At 34.0% G+C, this 21,118-nt stretch overlaps 1 protein-coding gene across 9 annotated transcripts in view; it reads left to right on the forward strand.

Moving 5' to 3' along the window:
- Ankrd26 (ankyrin repeat domain containing 26) overlaps positions 1 to 21,118 on the forward strand; it is a 120,366-nt gene that overhangs the window by 66,413 nt on the left and 32,835 nt on the right. For all 9 annotated transcript variants that reach the window (XM_047552213.1, XM_047552212.1, XM_047552214.1 and 6 more), the window contains 4 exons: positions 6,508 to 6,691; positions 7,571 to 7,708; positions 17,119 to 18,075; positions 20,058 to 20,210. In XM_047552213.1, the coding sequence (XP_047408169.1) occupies positions 6,508 to 6,691; positions 7,571 to 7,708; positions 17,119 to 18,075; positions 20,058 to 20,210 (1,432 nt within the window). The remainder of the gene's footprint in view (positions 1 to 6,507; positions 6,692 to 7,570; positions 7,709 to 17,118; positions 18,076 to 20,057; positions 20,211 to 21,118) is intronic.

The raw sequence follows: 21,118 nt of genomic DNA on the forward strand, positions 1-21,118 counted from the left end.
TCAAAAGACATAGACTGGCAGATTGGATTAAAAAGAAAAATCCAACAATATGCTGCCTGCAAGGGACTCATCTCCTGGAAAGAGATACCCATAGACTAAAGGTGAAAGGATGGGAAAAAACATACCATGCTTTTTTTTACACGGACACAGCAAAAAAGCTGGAGTATCCATCTTCATCTCAGATAATGTGGACTTCAAGCCAAAACTAGTCAGAAGGGATAAAGAAGAACATTACATACTGCTTAAGGGAAACATAAATCAGCAAGACATAACAATCATAAATATCTATGCTCCAAACATACATGGCTCATCCATGTACGTCAAACAAATCCTTCTTAATTCCAGAAATCAAATAGACCACAACACAATAATACTAGGTCATTTTAACACACCTCTCTCACCACTGGATAGATCCTCCAAACAAAAATTGAATAAAGAAACCATAGATCTCAATAACACAATCAACAATTTAGACTTAACCAACATATATAGAATATACCATCCAACAAAGAATGCATACACTTTCTTCTCAGCAGCACATGGATCCTTCTCTAAAATAGACCATATTTTATGCCATAAAGCTACTGTTAGCAAATACAAGAAGATAGAGATACTACCTTGTACTCTATCAGATCATAATGGATTGAAATTAGAAATAAATGACAGAATAATGAACAGAAACTTCTCCAATACCTGCAGATTAACTAATATGCTATTATATGATGAATGGATAACAGAAGACATCAGGAGGGAAATAAAAAAATTTTTAGAAGTAAACGAGAACAAAGAAACATCATATCAAAATCTCTGGGACACTATGAAAGCAATTCTTAGAGGAAGATTTATTTCATGGGGCGCATTCAACAAAAGAAGTAGAAATCAACAAAGAAACAACTTAACACTACAGCTCAAAGCCCTAGAAAAAGAAGAGCAGACCAACACCAAAAGTAGTAGAAGACAGGAAATAGTTAAAATCAGAGCGGAAATCAACGAAATTGAAACAAAAGGAACAATTGGAAAATTTAACAAAATGAATAGTTGGTTCTTTGAAAAAATAAACAAAATTGATAAACCCTTAGCCACACTAACAAAGAGAAAGAGGGAGAAAACTCAAATTACTAAAATTCGGAATGAACAAGGAAAAATCACAACAGACATGAGTGAAATACAAAACATAATTAGAAGCTATTCTGAAAATCTATATTCCAACAAAACAGAAAACCTCGAAGATATCAACAAATTTCTAGAGACATATGAATTACCTAAACTGAATGAGGAGGACATACACAACTTAAATAAATCAATTTCAATCAATGAAATACAAGAGGTCATCAAAAGCCTACCAACAAAGAAAAGTCCGGGACCAGATGGGTTCTCAGCCGAGTTCTACAAAACCTTTAAAGAAGAGCTCATTCCAATACTTTTCAAAGTATTCCATGAAATAGAAGAGGAGGGAACCCTCCCAAACTCATTCTATGAAGCCAATATCACCCTGATACCTAAACTAGACAGAGACACATCAAGGAAAGAAAATTTCAGACCAATATCCTTAATGAACATCGACGTAAAAATTCTCAACAAAATTTTAGCAAATCGCATACAAAAATATATTAAAAAGATAGTGCACCATGATCAAGTGGGTTGTATCCCAGGGATGCAAGGTTGGTCCAACATCCGGAAATCAATAAATGTCTTTCACCATATCAACAGACTTAAAGTTAAGAATCACATGATTATTTCAATAGATGCAAAAAAAGCATTCGATAAAATACAACATCCCTTCATGCTCAAAACACTAGAAAAAATTGGGGTAGTGGGAACATTCCTTAACATTGTAAAGGCCATCTACACTAAACCCATGGCCAATATCATTCTAAATAGTGAAAAACTGAAAGCATTCCCCCTAAAAACTGGAACAAGACAGGGATGCCCTCTTTCACCACTTCTATTCAACATCATCCTTGAAACTCTACCCAGAGCAATTAGACAAACCAAAGAAATTAAAGTGATACAAATTGGAAAAGAACTCAAACTATCCCTGTTTGCTGATGACATGATTATATATTTAGAGGAACCTGGAAATTCCACCAGAAAACTTTTAGAACTCATAAGTGAATTCAGTAAAGTAGCAGGTTACAAGATCAGTGCTCATAAATCCAATGCATTTTTATACATAAGTGATGAATCTTCAGAAAGAGAAATTAGGAAAACTACCCCATTCACAATAGCATCGAAAAAAATAAAATACTTGGGAATCAATCTCACAAAAGAGGTGAAAGACCTCTACAATGAGAACTACAGAACACTAAAGAAAGAAATTAAAGAAAACCTTAGAAGATGGAGAGATCTCCCATGTTCTTGGATAGGAAGAATTAATATTGTCAAAATGGCCATACTACCTAAAGTGCTATACAGATTCAATGCAATTCCAATTAAAATGATGTACCTTACAGAAATAGAGCAAGCAATTATGAAATTCCTATGGAAGAATAAAAAACCCAGAATAGCTGAAGCAATCCTCAGTAGAAAGAACGAAGCATGGGGAATCGCAATACCAGATCTTCAACTCTATTACAAAGCAGTAGTAACAAAAACGGCATGGTATTGGTACCAAAATAGACAGGTAGATCAATGGTACAGAACAGAGTACATGGACACAAACCCAAATAAATACAATTTTCTCATACTAGACAAAGGTTCCAACAGTATGCAATGGAGAAAAGATAGCCTCTTCAACAAATGGTGCTGGGAGAATTGGAAAACCATATGCAACAGAATGAAATTAAACCCCTATCTCTCACCCTGCACAAAACTCAACTCAAAATGGATCAAGGACCTCAGAATCAGACCAGAAGAAAAAGTAGGTTCAAATCTTCAACTTGTTGGCTTAGGATCAGACTTCCTTAACAGGACTCCCATAGCTCAAGAAATAAAAGCAAGAATCAACAACTGGGTTAGATACAAACTAAAAAGCTTTCTCTCAGCAAAGGAAACTATCAGTAATGTGAAGAGAGAGCCTACAGAGTGGGAGAAAATCTTTGCCTCTCATCCTTCAGATAGAGCACTAATTTCCAGGGTATATAAAGAACTCAGAAAACTCTACACCAAGAATAAAATAATCCAATCAACAAATGGACTAAGGATATGAACCTACATTTCACAGAAGAAGATGTACAAGCAATCAACAGATAGATGAATAAATGTTCAACATCTCTAGTAATAAGAGAAATGCAATTCAATCTCTAGTAATAAGAGAAATGCAAATCAAAACTACCCTAAGATTCCATCTCACCCCAATTAGAATGGCGATTATGAAGAACACCAGCAGCAATAGGTGTTGGAGAGGATATGAGGAAAAAGGTACACTCATACATTGCTGGTGGGGCTGCAAATTAGTGCAGCCACTCTGGAAAGCAATATGGAGATTCCTCAGAAAGCTTGGAATGGAACCACCATTTGACCCAGCTATCCCACTCCTTGGCCTATACCCAAAGGACTTAAAATCAGCATACTACAGAGATACAGCCACATCAATGTTCATTGCTGCTCAATTCACCATAGGCAGATTGTGGAACCAACCTAGATGTCCTTCAATTGATGAATGGATAAAGAAACTGTGGCATATATATACAATGGAATATTACTCCACCATAAAGAATGATAAAATTATGGCATTTGCAGGCAAATGGATGAAATTGGAGAATATCATGCTAAGTGAGATAAGCCAATCTCAAAAAACTAAAGAATGAATGATCTCACTGATAAGCGGATGAGGACATATAATGTGGGGTGGGAGGGGTTTGCGTTAGGGTTAGGGTTAGGTTTAAGGAGGGGGATAAGAATGGAGGAAGGAAGGACTGTATAGAGGGAAAGGAGGGGTGGAGGGTTGGGGGGACGGGAAAAAAATAACAATGAATCAATCATTACCCTATGTAAATTTATGATTACACAAATGGTATGCCTTGACTCCATGTACAAATAGAGAAACAACATGTATCCCATTTATTTACAATAAAAAAATAAAATATATAGAAAATCATTTTCTGTATTCTAATTATTTACTTGAATAAATTTTCAATAGATAACTATTTGGTTAATGTATAAAAACTTTTTGAAAAGATCTTTGATCAATATTTCTAAATTGTTCTAAATAAACTTTATATTAATTCCTTCAACAGAGCATGAAGTGACTATTATTCTTAATACAGGAAAAAATTCTTTAAAAATGCAATTTTATTCTTTTTTTTTTTTTAGTTGTGGTTGTGGTGCTAGGGATTGAATTCAGGCCTCATACATGATAAGCAAGTATTCTGCTACTGTGCTAGAACCCCAGCTTCAGTTTTATTTTTATTTTTTTTACGATAAATGCATTTATTTATTTATTTGTCTAAACTCTCGCACTAAGTTTTTATAAGCTGGTGAACACTACCAAATTATTTCTCACACAGAACTATAACCACACATTCCAGACAGTATAAATATATGGTTAAACTAACATTAATACACATCACCATTTTATCAACTTACTTAATAAAACAAAATTATCACATATCCATATATTGTTACACAGTTCAAAAGGCATATAAAATATTGGATATCTGCTCAGTTCATCATCAGAAACCTACTCTTATTTATTTATTGATTTACTTTTGCAAAAGGTTGGGAAGAAAAAAAAACACTTCAAACAAAGTTGGTAAAGAACTACTGATAATTATGAAAAAAATTACAAGAATTTAAGAAATTTTATGATTAAAAATTTTTTTATATACCATAACAGAGTATCTCTACCTTTTTTAAAAAAATACTGTTAAACAACATGTATTCTACAGGTTCTACACAAGACAAAGGCAACATTTTACTAAAAATATTTAATAGCCCCCTATCCCTTTTTTTTTTTTTTTTTCTGGCCCTCCCTCTGAAGTTGCACCTCAGTGGAAACATTAAATTAGCTGTGAGCCTTTTTTTTTTTTTGGTCTGGAGACAGTAAAGACATGCTTTTGTAACAATTAGGTTTTCAAAATGGAGGTTTCCCATAACAGCAAAAATTTAAAAAGATGTTAAATAATTGCCATAAGACTTGGTAAAAATTTAAAAAACAAACCAACCAAAAAACCCCAATGATTAAAAACAGACCTGATATATACCAATATGAATGTGGGAGATAGAAAATGCACAGGCAAATAACCATATAGGCCTTACAGTGTTTGAAATGAATGAAGGAATAAATCACATAAGGTCTAGGGTGTTCTTATTTCCTGGGATTTTGGTATTATATGATACTAAAAATATACAAGTACTATACTGGGTATTTTGATACCTAATCTTTCTAAAGTTAATAACATTAAATCAATACCACATGATTTCAGGAAATCATGATACAGATGATAAGCACATTTTAAATTGTGAACAGCAAGAATCTTTTGCTAAGTGTCCAAATAGGTTGATCATAACCCAAACATAGAAGTTGAAATTCTGTCAAGCTTATGGCCTGGCCAAAGTTTTCTAGTACTTATGTGGAATCTTCATCAGATTTATTCACCACACCAACATATAGGCTAATATGTATGACAGATTAGGCCCTGTCTTAAGTTCCACTTAATAGCATCAGGTGTCCAAGTTTTATTGAATGCAACAGTTGTTTCTAAGACCATTGGAGTCTGTGAAGCTCAGCCACATTTTAGGACTGTACTTCTCCAAATACAAAAGTTGTTTACTGTTAAAAGTTCTACACCACTTTTGTCTGATGAATTATACTGCATCTTCATATTTCATTCCACCTTCAATTAAGGCTAAGGCATCAAGTACTGGAACTCTCCCAAGGCCTGCAACACAGTGAAGAGCAATACAACAACCAGGTTCTTCATGAAACTTAATTTTTACAAGACTTAACCATCATTGACAATTTGGTTGGACTGATGGTGCACCATCATCAAAAGGCCAATCAAGAATATGGATGCCTTCTTTCTCCACAAGAGTAGTGTCATAGGCTCCTTAACCTAGTCTTGAATTATAGTAATGTGTAGATATGTGTTGTGTAAATATGTCCAAATGTACTATGTTACACTGTGAATCATTTTCAGGAGATATCAGTGAAGTTTCATAAAGATAAAAATTTATTTCTTGAATTTATAAACTGGCTTATAAGTAATGTTTTTTCAAACTTAGTTAAATTTATTTTTTAATTGAGGAGGAATTATTACTTTGTAAAAAAGATAATTTGAGCTATAACTTTATTGAATAATTTCAAAATTCCTTTTCCATAAAAGTCAGCAGAATTAGTACTAAAAGAAATTTATCAATGTTCTTTCATTGTTCCCTTTCAAGTATGTATGTCCTTTAGAAGAGACTTAAGTGAGAATTTAAAATGAGAACTAGAAATGAAAAATGTTCAAAAGTATGGTAATTTTATTTGGATAAATAAATCAGTGTATGTAGAGCAAGATCACAAAAGGAACTCTTCATTTTTTAACAAAATACTTTTTAAAATAAAATATTATTTAACTGTAGATTTGCTTTAAAAGAAGAAAAGGAAAAGAGAAGAAATGCTGATAACTTTTATGAAAAAATTAAACAACATTTAAGAAAAAAAGAAGAGCAATATAATAAAGAAGTTGAAGTGAAACAACAACTTGAAATCTCTCTCAGGACACTAGAGGTGGAGTTAAAGACTGCAAAAATTAATTTGAATCAGGTAAATTCATCTTTGGTAAAATTTCATATTTCTTACTCATATCAATATTACTAATATCCCTTAATATATAGTCAAGTGTCACTAATGATAAGAATGTGTGACCTGAGAAATATGTTGTTTGGCAATTTCATCATAATGCAAAGATCATAAGCATATGCTTACATGAACTTAAGATACTAGACAATATACTCTTAAAAGACTGTCATTATATAAGTGGTCCATTGTGAACTAAAGCAATGTTAGGTGGCATGACTATTATTTATGTTTAAAACTATATTATTTTACCCCAAAAATAAATTATGATACTTATAACTAAAATTATTTATTGTGAATCTTGACCTCTAACAGATGCTCACTATATTTTCTGAATGAAGGAATGAAAAATAAATTGAGTTTGATTACTAACATAAATAGTAAATGAGGCAGTTTTATGTTAAAAAACAAAAATACAAACTAAATAGCTTTGAAACTATCATGAAACTAGTTAAGTGTTTTGTAAAAATGTTTATTTGATGATATCGTCTCTACCTGTAGTTAAGAACTGGTTATGTTCTTTGACAAATTTAATTGTAATCCCAGCAGCTCAGTAGACTGAGGTAGAAGGATTGTAAGTTCAAAAACAGCCTCAACAACTTAGCAAGGCCCTACACAATTTAGTGAGACTCTGCCTCAAAAACTAAAAAAGAATTTAAAGGATGGGGCTCAGGGGTTAATGCCTCTGAGTAAATTCCCTAATACAAATAAAAAAAAAAAGTAATTTTTAATAGACTACTTCCTTTTTAGAGATTTTTTTAAAATTTTGTGGGTTCTGCTTTTAATTAAGCTTTTAGACTTTCCCCAGTGGAACAAGACCAAAAAATTAATGAAATGTATCTCTAGGTTTTAGAGGAACGAAATGACCTGGAGAGGCAGCTTACTCGAGAACAGAATGCTAGAATTTTACAAGATGGGATTCTGGCAAATCACCTTTGCAAACAAAAGGAAATAGAAATGGCACAAGGGAAAATGAGCTCAGAGGTATTTTCTTTAATCATTGCCAAATATGTGTACGTATTTGTATGTGTTCATAATTTACAATTATGCATCTTGGAATGTATAGCAGATTCTTTAAACCATATGTTTTAATATTGTTTTTTATATACATAGTTACACAGTTTGGGAGTGGTATGGCATTTTTGGCTCATTGGATAAAGTAATGTTCTTAATTCAGCTTCATTTGTCTGTAGTAGTCCAATAGAGAGTTTCACAATGACCTCATTCAAAGGAAAGACTAGGTGTTTGCAGTGATTTCATCCCCCTGATATGATAATGTGGAGGTTTGTTTGTAACTTCTACTGCAAGATAAGAAAGAAAAGTATAGAAGCAGAGACCTATTTTGGATGTCATTTCCTCAAGTAACTTATTTCAGTACAAAGAGCTTTAGAAGACAATGTTATACCATAATATACACTTAGTATATTTATAGTTAAGTATTTTGTTCCTAGTAAAATAGGTTTGTATTTTTCTCTATTTTTATTAGTGTCTAAAACACTATGAAGAAGAAATAAAAGTTACTACACCAGCAAATATCAGTATTGTCTAAGAATAACCTGACAAATTCCACCTTATTTTCCATAGCATTTTGAATTACAGAACTTTTTTTTATATTTATATATTTACAATATAGAAATAACTGGTTTGATGGAAGAACACCAGAAGTAGATTCAGAAAATATGGGGAAAATCCTGTGACTTCCTTACCTTTTTAACCTGCCTTGCAGAATGGTGATGATTGAGTTCAGTGATATATGTAGAAGTGCTTATTATAGTGTCTAGATTTAAGATTTATTAGTAACCATAATTCTTATAAATGACTATTAAAATGTTAGAGTATTATGGAATATTTTCAGGAAAAATGAATCTAAAAACATTGAAAATTTTCATCTGTCCAAATATATGTAGAGCTGTCTTTTATTATGGGCTGACCATGTAAATTAGATATCAAAGTGCAATCCTAACTTTTTAATGTTGTTGAATTTATTTTTTTACTAATGCTTTATAATTATACATAATTGTGGGGTTCATTTTGACATATCCATAAATGTATATAACATAATTTGTTTCATTTCAATCCCCAGTACTACCTATCCTTCCTCCTCCTGATCTATTTCCTCACCTCTGTTGGTCTTCTTTTACTTAATTTATTTTTTTAATTGGTACCTCATAGTTATCCATAAAGGTAGAATTTATTATGATATATTCATATATGCACTTTTTCATAGTTTGGTCAGTTTCATTCTGCAGTTTCTTCCCTTTCCCATCCCTCCTCCCTCTCCCTAAATCTCTTTCTTCTACTCCACTGTTCTCCCTTCTATTTTTATGAGATCCTTTTTTTTTCCTAATTATTTCTCTCTAGTTTCCACATGTGAGAGAAAAAAATTATTTCATTTAGCATGATGTTTTCCATTTCAATCCATTTATCAGAAAATGACAATTTTATTCTTGTTTTTGGATGATCAAAAATTGTGTATATGTCTGACATTTATCCATTTGTCTATTGAGGACATCTAGGATGATTCTATAACTTGGCTCTTGTGAATTGTGCTGCTGCTATAAACATTAGTATACATTTATTACTATAGTATGCTGATTTTAGTTCTTAGATAGGTATCAAGGAGTGGGACAGCTGGGTCATATGGGGGTTCCATTCCTAGTCTTTTGGGGAATCTTCATACTGCTTTCCAGAATAGTTGTACTAATTTGCAGTCCTACCAACAGTACATGAGTGTACCTTTTCCCCCATGTCCTCACCAGCAATTATTATTCCTTTTCTTGATTCTAACTGATGAGATGAAATCTTAGTGTAGTTTTGATTTGCATTTTCCTAATTACTATACACGTGTTGAATATTTTTTCATCTATTTGTTAACCATTTGCATTTTTTTCTTTTGAGAAGTATTTGTTAAGTTCATTTGCCCTTTATTTGATGGGGCTATTTTTTTTTTCATGGTAACGTTTTTAGTTTTTTATATATTCTGCATATTAATTTTCTGCCAGAAGAGTAACTGGCAAAGATTTTCTCCCATTCAGTAGGTTCTTACTTCACACTCCTGTTTGCTGCACAGAAGCTTCATAATTTGAAGCCATCCCACTTAATTGATTCCTGGTTTTATTTCTTGAGCTTTAGCAATCTTATAAAGGAAGTCAGTGCCTGCACAAATATGTTGGAGTGTTGGTCCTATGTTTTATTCTAGCAGCTGTAGTGTCTGTGGTCTAATTCCTAGGACTTTCATCCACTTTGGGTTGATTTTTGTGCAGGGTGAAGAGATAGGAATCTAGTTTCATTTTCGTACATATTGTTATCCAGTTTTCCAGCACCATTTGATTTAAAAAAAAAAAAAAACTCTTCTCCAAAGTATGTTTTTGGTACCTCGGACAGGGACTACTTATAGGGATGTGTCTTCATCTCTTCCACTCTATTCCATTAGTCTCCATGTCTTTTTACACTAGTACTATGCTGTTTTTTGTTATTATAACTCTGTCATAAAATTTGAGAACAGGTATTATCAATCACCAGCATCATTCTTCTTGCTCAGTATTGCTTTACTCCACTGGATCTCTTTTTCCTCCAATGAATTTAAAACTTTTTTCTAGTTCTGCAGAGAACGTCATTTTTATTTTGATGGAGATTACATTGAAACTGTATATCACTTTTGGTAATATGTCCATTTTGACAATATTAATTCTACCTATCTAATAATATGGGAGGTCTTTCCATCTTCTGAGGTCTTCAGTTTCTTTTTTCAGTGTTCTATAATTTTCATTGTAGAAATCTTTTACCTCCTTGGTTAGATGTATTCACAGGTTGATTTTTTGGTTTTGGTTTGATTTGATTTGGTTTGGTTTTTGAGGCTATTGTGAATGGAATTATTTTTCTGATTTCCTTTTTAGTAGATTCATTATTTGAAGTATAGGAAAGCTCTTGATTTTTATATGTTGATCTTGTATCTTACTGCTTTGCTGAATTTATCAGTTCCAGTAGTGTTCTGATGGAATTTTATTTTGGGTAGGTCATCTAGATATAGGTTCATGTCATCAGGATACAGAGATAATTTAACTTCTTTTCCTATTTATATTCCTTTAATTTCTTTCTCTTGCATCAGAGTTTCAAGAACCATACTGAATAGGAGTAGTGAGAGCGGGCATCCTTGTCTTATTCCTAATTTTTAAAAAATGCTTTTCAGTTTTTCTCCATTCAATATGATATTTCCTATGAGTTTATCATATGTAGCCTTTATTTATGTGGCGAATTACATTTATTGATTTGCATATGTTGAACCAACCTTCCATCCCTGGGCTGAAACCAACTTGATCATGGTGTACCATGTTTTTGATTGTAAATGATCAATATTATATTAGAATTTTCGCATCAGGGCTATTTATTGTTCTGTAGTTTTCTTTCCTCAGTGTGTCTTCATCTGGTTTGTGTATCATGGTGATAATGACTTCATAGAATAAATTTGGTAGTATTCCCTCTTTTTCTATTTCATGGAATAGTTTGAGAAGAATTGGCATTAATTCTTCCTCACTAGACTCGCCTGAGAAACTCTGATCCTGGGCTTTTATCTTTCAGAAGACTTTTAATTACTGCTTCCATCTTATTCCTTGATGTTGGTCTATTTAGGTTGTCTATATCCTCTCAGTTCAATTTGAGTGGATCATATGTGTCTAAAAATTAGTTATTATCTTCTAGATTTTCCAATTTATTGGAATATAAGTTTTTAAAATAGTTCCTAGTGATCCTCTGTATTTCAGAAATGTCTCTGATGATATGTACTTTTCATCTCTGCACTTTTGATTTGGTTCTTATTTGACTACGGGCTTATCAATCTTGTTTAACTTTTTAAAGAACCAGCTCTACTAGATGCAGTGGCGCATGCCTGTAATCCCAACAACTGAAAGTCTAAAGCAGAAAGACTGTATGAGGTCAGCCTCGCAACTTAGTGAGGCCTGGCCCAAAATTAAAAAACCAAAAGGGCCAGGGATATATCTCAGTATTAAAGTGTTCCTGAGTTCCACCCACAGTTTAAAAAATAAAAAATTTTTAAAAACTCAGCTCTTTATTGTATCAATCCTTTGTTTTTTTTTTTTTTTTATTCTTGATTTCATTAATTTTGGCCCTGGTCTTACTTATTTCCTGTCTTCTACTAGTTTCAGAATTAGTTTGTTCTTACTTTTCTAGGACCTTGAGATATAACTTTGGATTATTTATTTGGAATCTTTCTGGATTTGTTTTTACATAACCAGTCAATGTTGTGAACTTTCTTCTAGAACTGCCTTCATACTCTCAGATATTTTAATTTTGTAATTCTGTTCTCATTTGTTTTATTATTTCTCCCCTGATTTCTTCTATGACCCATTCCTCATTCAGAAGTGTATTAATATCCACGTGTTCAAGTGGTTTGTGTTCTTTACCTTGATATGGATTCCTAACTGCATTCCATTCTGATCTGATAAAATGCAAAAAAATTGCCTTTTTCCTCTTTTTTTTTTTCTTCTAAGACTTGCTTTGTGTTCTAAAATATGGACTGTTTTGGAGAAGGTTCCATATAAAGCTGAGAAGAAAGTGAATTCTATTTTTGATGGATGAAGTATTATATAGATATCTGTGAGGTCCATTTGATTAATAGTAGTTTTTAGGTCTGAAGAGCTTTTATGTACTTTATTTGTGCATGACCTACCTCTTGGTGAGCAAATTGTGTTGAAATCACCTAGTTCTATTGTTTTGAAGTCTATTTGAGGTTTGTTTGTTTGTTTGTTTAATTGAGTAGTGTTTATGTAAGAGTTACATTGACATCTGGGACATAAATGTTTACAATCATTATATCTTGTTGTTGTATAGTGCCCTTAACTACCATAAAGCGACCTTGTTTATTTCTTTGGATTAATTTTGGTTCAAAGTCTACTTTGTCCATATGAGAATAGTTAACATCTACTTATCTTCAGTTTCTGTTTGCATGGTATATCTTTTTTTTTTTCATCCTTTCACCTTCAGCCTGTAAACATCTTTGCCTATAAAGTGAATTCTTGTAAACACATCATGATTGGATCTTCTTTTTAATTATTAATCCTCTCTGCCAGTCTGTGTCTTTTTTTTATTATTCATTTTTATTGTAAGCAAATGGGATACATCTTGTTTCTCTGTACATGAGGTAGAGGCATACCATTTATGTAATCATACGTTTACCTAGGGTAATAGTTTTTGATTCATTCTGTTATTTTTTTCTCCCCCCCCCTTTTCCCTCTATACAGTCCCTCCTTCCTCCATTCTTGCCCCCCTGCCACCACCTATATGTGTCATCATCCGCTTATCAGTGAGATCATTCGTCCTTTGGTTTTCTGAGATTGGCTTATCTCACTTAGCATGATATTCTACAACTGCATCCATTTGCCTGCAAATGTCATAATTTTATTATTCTTTATGGCTGAGTAATATTCCATGGTATATATATACCACAGTTTCTTTATCCATTTATCAATTGAGGGGCATCTAGGTTGGTTCCACAATCTGGCTATTGTGAATTGAGCAGCTATGAACATTGTTGTGGCTGTATCTCTGTAGTATGCTGATTTTAAGTCCTTTGGGTATAGGCTGATGGGTATAGGCCAACCAAGGAGTGGGATAGCTGTGTCAAATGGTGGTTCCATTCCAAGTTTTCTAAGGAATCTCCACACTGCTTTCCAGAGTGGCTGCATTAATTGGCAGCCCCACCAGCACTGTATGAGTGTACCTTTTTCCCCACATCCTCTCCAACACCTATTGTTGCTTGTATTCTTGATAATCGCCATTCTAATTGGGGTGAGATGGAATCTTAGGGTAGTTTTGATTTGCATTTCTCTTATTACTAAAGATGGTGAACATTTTTTCATATGTTTCTTGATTGCTTGTAGATCTTCTTCTGTGAAGTGTCTGTTCGTACCCTTAGCCCATTTGTTGATTGGGTTATTTGTATTCTTGGTGTAGAGTTTTTTGAGTTCTTTATGGATTCTGGAAATTAGTGCTCTATCTGAGGTATGAGTGGCAAAGATTTTCTCCTACTCTGTAGGCTCTCTCTTCACATTGCTGATAGTTTCCTTTGCTGAGAGAAAGCTATTTAGTTTGAATCTGTCCCAGTTATTGATTCTTGCTTTTATTCCTTGTGCTATGGAAGTCCTGTTAAGGAAGTCTGGTCCTAAGTCAACAAGTTGAAGATTTGGACCTACTTTTTCTTCTGTAAGATGCAGGGTCTCTGGTCTGATTTCAAGGTCCTTGATCCATTGTGAGTTGGGTTTTTTTGCAGGGTGAGATAAAAGGAAGAAAATGGGAGAGGAGGTTGAGACAGAAATAAGTAATGCAATAGTGAGAGACTTAAAAAGAGCAAATATAAACCTGAGCTAAGAGAGGAAAGATAGAATGATTCAGTTTATGCTTTAAAACATTAGAAAAAAATATAATCAATTGGCTGGAAGACTGAAATATTGAATATTAAAAAGAATGCCTACTAATGCAATATGAAAACTAATACCTGTAACATCAAAACTGACATTAGAGCTATTTATCATATATCATGCCAAGCTATTTGAGGTGGGTAATGTCTTATTGAGACTTCCTGATTTGGATTTCTAATGGGACCATTAGAAGATACCCACCAATCCTTGAATTTACCTCTATATTTCCCTGGATGTGGAGGTAGTGATCATACCAGCTCACCACTGATACAATTCTAGGAGGTTGCCCCTCTGATCTTGTTGTGTCCAGGCACCTCCTGGATATCCGGTGAGTCAAAGGAGATGATCCCTAATTGCGACTAAGCATTTGGGTCACTCTGTTAGGGGGTATAGTCTTGTTTGCCCTCACAAAGAAAAGCCCCATGTACCCAGCACTGTCAGATCCAGGGTGGAACCCCCCCATGTGTACTTCAAAGTGTGTGGGGTGTGGCCATCTAAGGTGGAGATACAGTGATTTGGTTGAAGTGATGATGAGCAGCATATGGGAGGTTCAGGGCTGCTGCACCCTGTGGAGTGTGCAGGTTCCTGATCAGTGGACTTGTATCTGGGCACACTGGGCAGTGACTGGTGTCTGTGGGATGCTCCTCTGTAAGCCCCTTTGTGAGGTGTACTGCATTTCATATGTGAGGTTCTCCCCTGGCTCCTAGGGGATATCCTCAGAAATGCCTTCTGTGTGTTTGTGTGTCTCAGTAAGAATTATGTCAACTGACAGCTCTGGAACTTGAAGCTCTGGACCCTCCAGTTGGTGCACAGGAGACAATTCCCTGGTTGCTACAGTTTGTGTACCAACTTTTGATGCTTATTAGTCAGCCCAGAGGGCCAAGTCTTCATGTTTGTTGTGTGCTGTCTGCTAGCCATTTCTGTTGGGTGCAGGGATGCAAAATTCAGAATTATAACTGGCTGCTATATGCTCTATATCCACTATGTACTATATACCCACTCCCCTCTGCTGGGGTGTATTGATACAGCTATATCTAAGCACTTAGTGGCTGTCTGCAACTGTGAAGCCTATGAATGCAGACTCTCTATGGGCAATCTGTGGCACAGAAACCTCCACTCTGGCTGCTGCAGATTCCTGATGTTTTACACATTATCACTGGGGTAGTGTCAGTTGGTCTGTCTTCACTTGAGCTCATGCAGATGGCAACTATGAGGAGTACTGGGTTGGTACTAATGCTCTCTGGGAGTTTCTTGCTTTGGGTCAGCTCCACCCCGCTCTCCTTGTCTGTGGTGAGGGGGAGAGGGTTTCAGTAACCTTCAGCTAGCAGTGATCCCTCTACAAGGTTCTTCTAGACATATTACTAAGACAACACATTTCAGATGTGTTTCCTGCGCTTTTATTTCTATAGGTGGAGAGATGCCATATAGATTTAATTTCTTCTAAGGAGTTCAGAGAGCTATGGTCTCTATGAAATGGCCACCCTGCCCAGTTTTCTGCCAACAACTTGGAATGAATTGTGCAGTCTCCTTCACTGTCTGCTGCTTCTGTCCCATTTTAACTTCATCTGCCTTTCTTTCCAAATTGTTCTTAAGGAAGTAAGCTTTTGGGTTTTGCTTCTACCTCTTCCTCACTTTGTCACCCCACCCTCCCAACCCCACTCTGGTCAGGGATTGGGGTCAAGGAATTCTTTTATTTTTTTGTTCCAGTAACGAAATTCCAAGTCCCTCCAAGTCTCAAATTATCCAAAATTGAGTTCGAGCGTATTTATTCTGTCACCCACATCTCTAGTCAGCCGTTCTTTCACGTCTTCAATTCTAGACTGTGGAGGAATGGAGGGTTGCTACCTAGATTCACTCTGCCATCTTTTTTCCACTCATTATCAAATTTCTTTGTTTTACATTTAAGATCTCTTGTAATTATTGCCAGAAGTTGAGAGTCTACTGTAAAGTGATCCTCAGCCTTTGATGTGTAATGCCTAAGATTTAGGTAGTTTCACCAGGGCAGAAACAAGTATAGCAAGGCCGGGACAGTAATTAGAGCAGGTTTATTGCAAGGCAAGGAAATAATAAGAGAAAGTGAGATACACCCCAGACAAAGAAGCAGGGCAGACTGTTAACCCAACAGTGTTGAAATGATTATGCTTAGGCTTATGTTACAATAGGGGGTGAGAATTTGCAATGGCATGAAACCTTAGATTGGCCTTAGATAGACTGGTAGCCACTACCGTTGGGGCCTGGCACTTGCACAACCCTTGCCCATTTGGGGGTAATCATAAGTCTGTACTATGTGAAAACTAAGGGTATGCATCTATGAATTTGAGTCACTTTGTTCTTTCTGGTCTAGCAACTCTGACAGAATTCATATAACATGGGTCAGCTGACCCTCGGAGCACCCGGTAGGTACAAATGTGACCTTGGAAACATGATCTGTGCCCCAAAATTGTCCAAAGAATGTGGTGGGCCCCCCTCAGTGTGGAGGGAGGAAGACTGATAATACCTCTTGAGTTGTCTACCCAGTTTCCTATGATAGATTTCTTCCATAGCTCTACCCACACAAGAGGAAGAAGGAATTTGTGTCCTTATGGCATCACATGATTAGTAATGAGTCCTCTGGGTCAGGGGCTCTTTAAAGCTGCTCCCCTCTTTTGCCTGCCCCTTTCTCCCTTTCCTTCTCATTTCTAGCTAACTACCTCTACTAACATAATTCAGAGAAAGTCTTTTCCAATTCTGAGATTATTTTTTTAAATTATCATTTATTTTTTACTTTTATGGGTTCATTGCCTTCAGTTAAATTTTTGAACTTTTGAGAATTTTATGCTTCTGTAAGCTTTGAAAGTTAGATAAAATTTTTCTCCAGTTATCCATTGATTACAACCCTTTTATTACATAAATGTACAGAGCAAATTATGATATGCCATTTCATTGAGTAATAGCTAAATGCCTCCTTTTCTTTTAACTTAGGTTTCTGTTGGTCATGAAAAAGAAAAAGATCTACTGCATAAAAATCAGAGTTTGCAGGAAGAAATCACCATGATAAGACTGGAAATAGACACAATAAAAAATCAGAACCAGGAAAAGGAAAAGAAATACCTCGAGGATGTTGAAATTGCAAATGAAAAGAATGATAACCTTCAAAAGACAATAAAACTGAATGAGGAAACTTTTACAACAACAGTACTTCAATACAATGGACAGCTCAGTATTCTGACAGCTGAGAATACAATGCTAAATTCTAAACTGGAGAATGAAAAACAAAACAAGGAAAGACTGGAAACGGAAGTTGAATCATACCGTTCTAGACTGGCTGCTGCTATTCATGATTATGATGAAAGTCAGGCATCCAAAAGAGACCTAGAACTTGCTTTCCAGAGATCAAGAGATGAGTGTTTTCGTTTACAGGATAAGATGAATTTTGATATATCTAATCTAAAAGATAACAATGAGATTCTTTCCCATCAGCTTTCTAAAGCTGAAAGAAAATTCAATGACCTAGAAATTGAACTCCACCATACAAAAGATGCTCTTAGAGAAAAGATTTTGGTTTTAGAACAGGTACAACGGGACCTAAACCAAACACAGTGCCAAATGAAGGAAATTGAATTTATGTATCAAAATGAACAAGGTAAGGTTAATAAATACATTGGTAAGCAGGAATCTTTAGAGGAGAGATTATCTCAACTACAAAGTGAAAATACATTGCTTCGACAACAATTAGATGATGCTCACAACAAAGCTGATAACAAAGAAAAGACAGTAATTAACATCCAAGACCAATTTCATGACATTGTAAAAAAACTTCAAGCTGAGAGTGAAAAACAAAATCTAATGCTAGAAGACAGAAATAAGGAGTTAATCAATGAATGTAATCATTTAAAAGAAAGACTCTATCAGTATGAAAATGAAAAAGCAGAAAGAGAAGTAAGTATCAAGAAAGATGAATGTTTTTTGCAAACTTCCTGAAGGAAAACTCAAAAGTTTTATTTCATTATGGTTAGATGTTTCATCTAATTGAATATAAAAATATATACATTATAAGTTTACTTGCTATGTCAACTCAAAAATATACCTTGGTTCTAGGAAATGCAACAAAGCCTCAATTCCCAGCACAAAGAAATGGTTCATGTTTGAGGTGTTGAGTATACCAATGACCCTAATCTTATCATTATAAATTATATATGCTTTTTTTTTTTTGCGGTGCTGGGGTTATATACGCATTTTGAAATATCACTCTGTACCTCATAAATATGTACAATTATGTGTCAGTTAAAAATTTAAAGGTTCAGAGTTACATAGAACTAAATTTGAAATCCAAAAATAAAAAAAGGGGAGAAAATTTTTAGATTAGACTGAGATGCTTAACTTTGAAAAGAAGACATTGTGTTGCCTATGAAATTTTAATAAGTTCAGTTACAAATTGTTAATAGATATATACTGATATTAATAATGTAGTCTTCTAGTACTGCTGAAATGATTTTTTTATTTGTTGCTGGGAATTAAACCTAAGACCTTGAGCATGTTAAGTACATACACTACCATTGACATACACCCAAGTCCTAAAATAATTTTAATGTCTTTATGTTACCATATTTTGAGACCACAATGAAGCAGATAAATAGAAATGCTCATACCTAAAGTATTTTAAAATTAAAATTCAGTTAAGTGGGTATCTTCAATAATTAATTTCAGATTTTGCATATGAACTAATATATAGATGCTGTTTTTTATAATATCTCTCCCATACATATTTTAGTTGGTGTGATTTTATTTTAATTCAAATCAATATAACCTAAATCTGGTAATATTTATCTCAAATTATGAATTTTATAACATCCCAACTCTTTAAAGGCATCTACTTTTCATTAAATCATAATTTGGGACAAATGTGATTTTTATCAAAAACCATAGTTGATTTTATCATTCCACTGGTATTTTTAATTTGTTGATCATTTTCTGAAATATCTATCTCATACTTTTCAAGACTCAGTTAATATCATCAAAGTAAAGGATATAATAACTTTTTCTAGTACAAAGATAATTGTAGCTAAGTGTGATTTGTTTATTTGGTATTGAATCTCCATTTCACATTAATGACTGGTGGTAGGATTCATGTACAGGAGGAACTGAATAAAGTAGAGGGGAGAGATGCAGAATCTGAGGTTAGGGAGGAAGGTGAAGGCCAGTTTGCCTGGGGACTCACTTTTATTCTGAGATAAGAATCTATTGGGCCAGGCACAGTGGTGCACACCTGTAATCCCAGTGGCTCAGGAGGCTGAGGCAGGAGGATAGTGAGTTTGAAGCCAGCCTCAGCAACTTAGCAAAGCCCTAAATAACTCAGTGACACCCTGTATCTAAATAAAAATATAACAAGGGCTGGGGATGGGACTCAGTGGTTAAGTGCCCCTGGGTTAAATCCTCAGTGACAACAACAAAAAAAAAAAAAAAAAAAGAAGAAGAAGAAGAAAGGAAGAAAGAAAGAAAAATAATCTATTGGAAGGGTTCAAGCAGAGGACTGAATATGTAAAGGACTCTGAAGTTAATTTGTGCCTCCAATGAAATAGGAGGAGCATGTTATACTGTGTAAAAACTCACCACCACCATTTCTGCCCATGAACCTATTTCTTTTTGAGACTTCAGTAGGTTTTTAAATGTTAAAACTTCATCAGGGGAGGAGTGGATATAAGTCTGAATCTAACATCTAGATAATAGAATAGTATTAGGCAGGAAGACAATACCTTCTGTATGTTTAACTGAATTCAGTAATAAACAGAAGTATATACACACCTGAAGGGAACGATGAATTGATGTATGTGGTGATATTTTCATAGTATAAGTGAGTTAAATATTAATATAATTTAATAATAAGGTGGTTTATAAAATCAGTAACAGAAATATCTTATCAGGTAGTTGTGAGACAACTTCAACAAGAACTGGCTGATACCCTGAAAAAACAGTCTATGTCAGAGGCTTCACTAGAAGTTTCATCACGTTATCGCATTAGTTTGGAAGATGAGACACAGGATTTAAAGAAAAAACTAGCTCAAATAAGAAGTCAAGTATGTATGAAATTTAACATGTCAATAGTTAAATTGTTTTGGGATACTAATTCCAGTGAACAGGTTTTCTATTTAATTAATGAAATAATTATAATGTTATATAATTCAATGTAACATAATTATAATGTTATATAATAATAATGTTATTGCAATATTAATATCTTTGTGATATGCTTATTTCTTAAATTCTCACTTGAATGCAAGTGAGAATTTAAGAAATTTCATACATCCTTAAAATATTTACACTAGGAAATTTGAGAATTTTACATCATACATTACAGAAGTTGAGAGACATAATTCTGTTAAACAGTATTTTTTTAGTGATATCTCTGTTGCCGTTCTGAAGTGAGGCAGATTAAATCAGAGAATAATGTTTAATGGACTGTCCCAGAAAATTCTTATTTCTTACCTTCTGTGAATAGGCAGAATCTATTATACAGTATATATTTATTTTGCAGATTTCAAGATGATTTGCACAGAAATGTCATTATACTTTTCTGAAAAATGCAAAAGTTTTACATTAATTTTAAATCTATTTTACATTAATTTTAAAACTGTTTAAAACGTTAGACATTTCCCTTGGTTTTCTTTCATTTTAGACTTATTATACAAACATGTATAGGATTTGTAGCCAAAGTAAAAAATTAGAAAATTATCGATATTCTCTCTTTGGATTTTTTAAAAAGCATCTTTATTGAAATAAAACAATATACATACAGGTCACCAATTTTAAGCATAAAATTTATGTATATTCAGAGTGGCATACCATCGCTGCATTTCTATAACATTTCATCACCTTAAAAAGAAACCCCAAATTCCTTAGCTATTATCCTCCCCAATCCCTTCATCTTCCCCAGTCCTAGGAAACTCTCAATCTTTTTTTTTTCTCTCTATAATTAACCTGTTCT

This window comes from Sciurus carolinensis, chromosome 5 (assembly GCF_902686445.1).
Source record: "Sciurus carolinensis chromosome 5, mSciCar1.2, whole genome shotgun sequence".
NCBI classification, from domain to species: domain Eukaryota; kingdom Metazoa; phylum Chordata; class Mammalia; order Rodentia; family Sciuridae; genus Sciurus; species Sciurus carolinensis.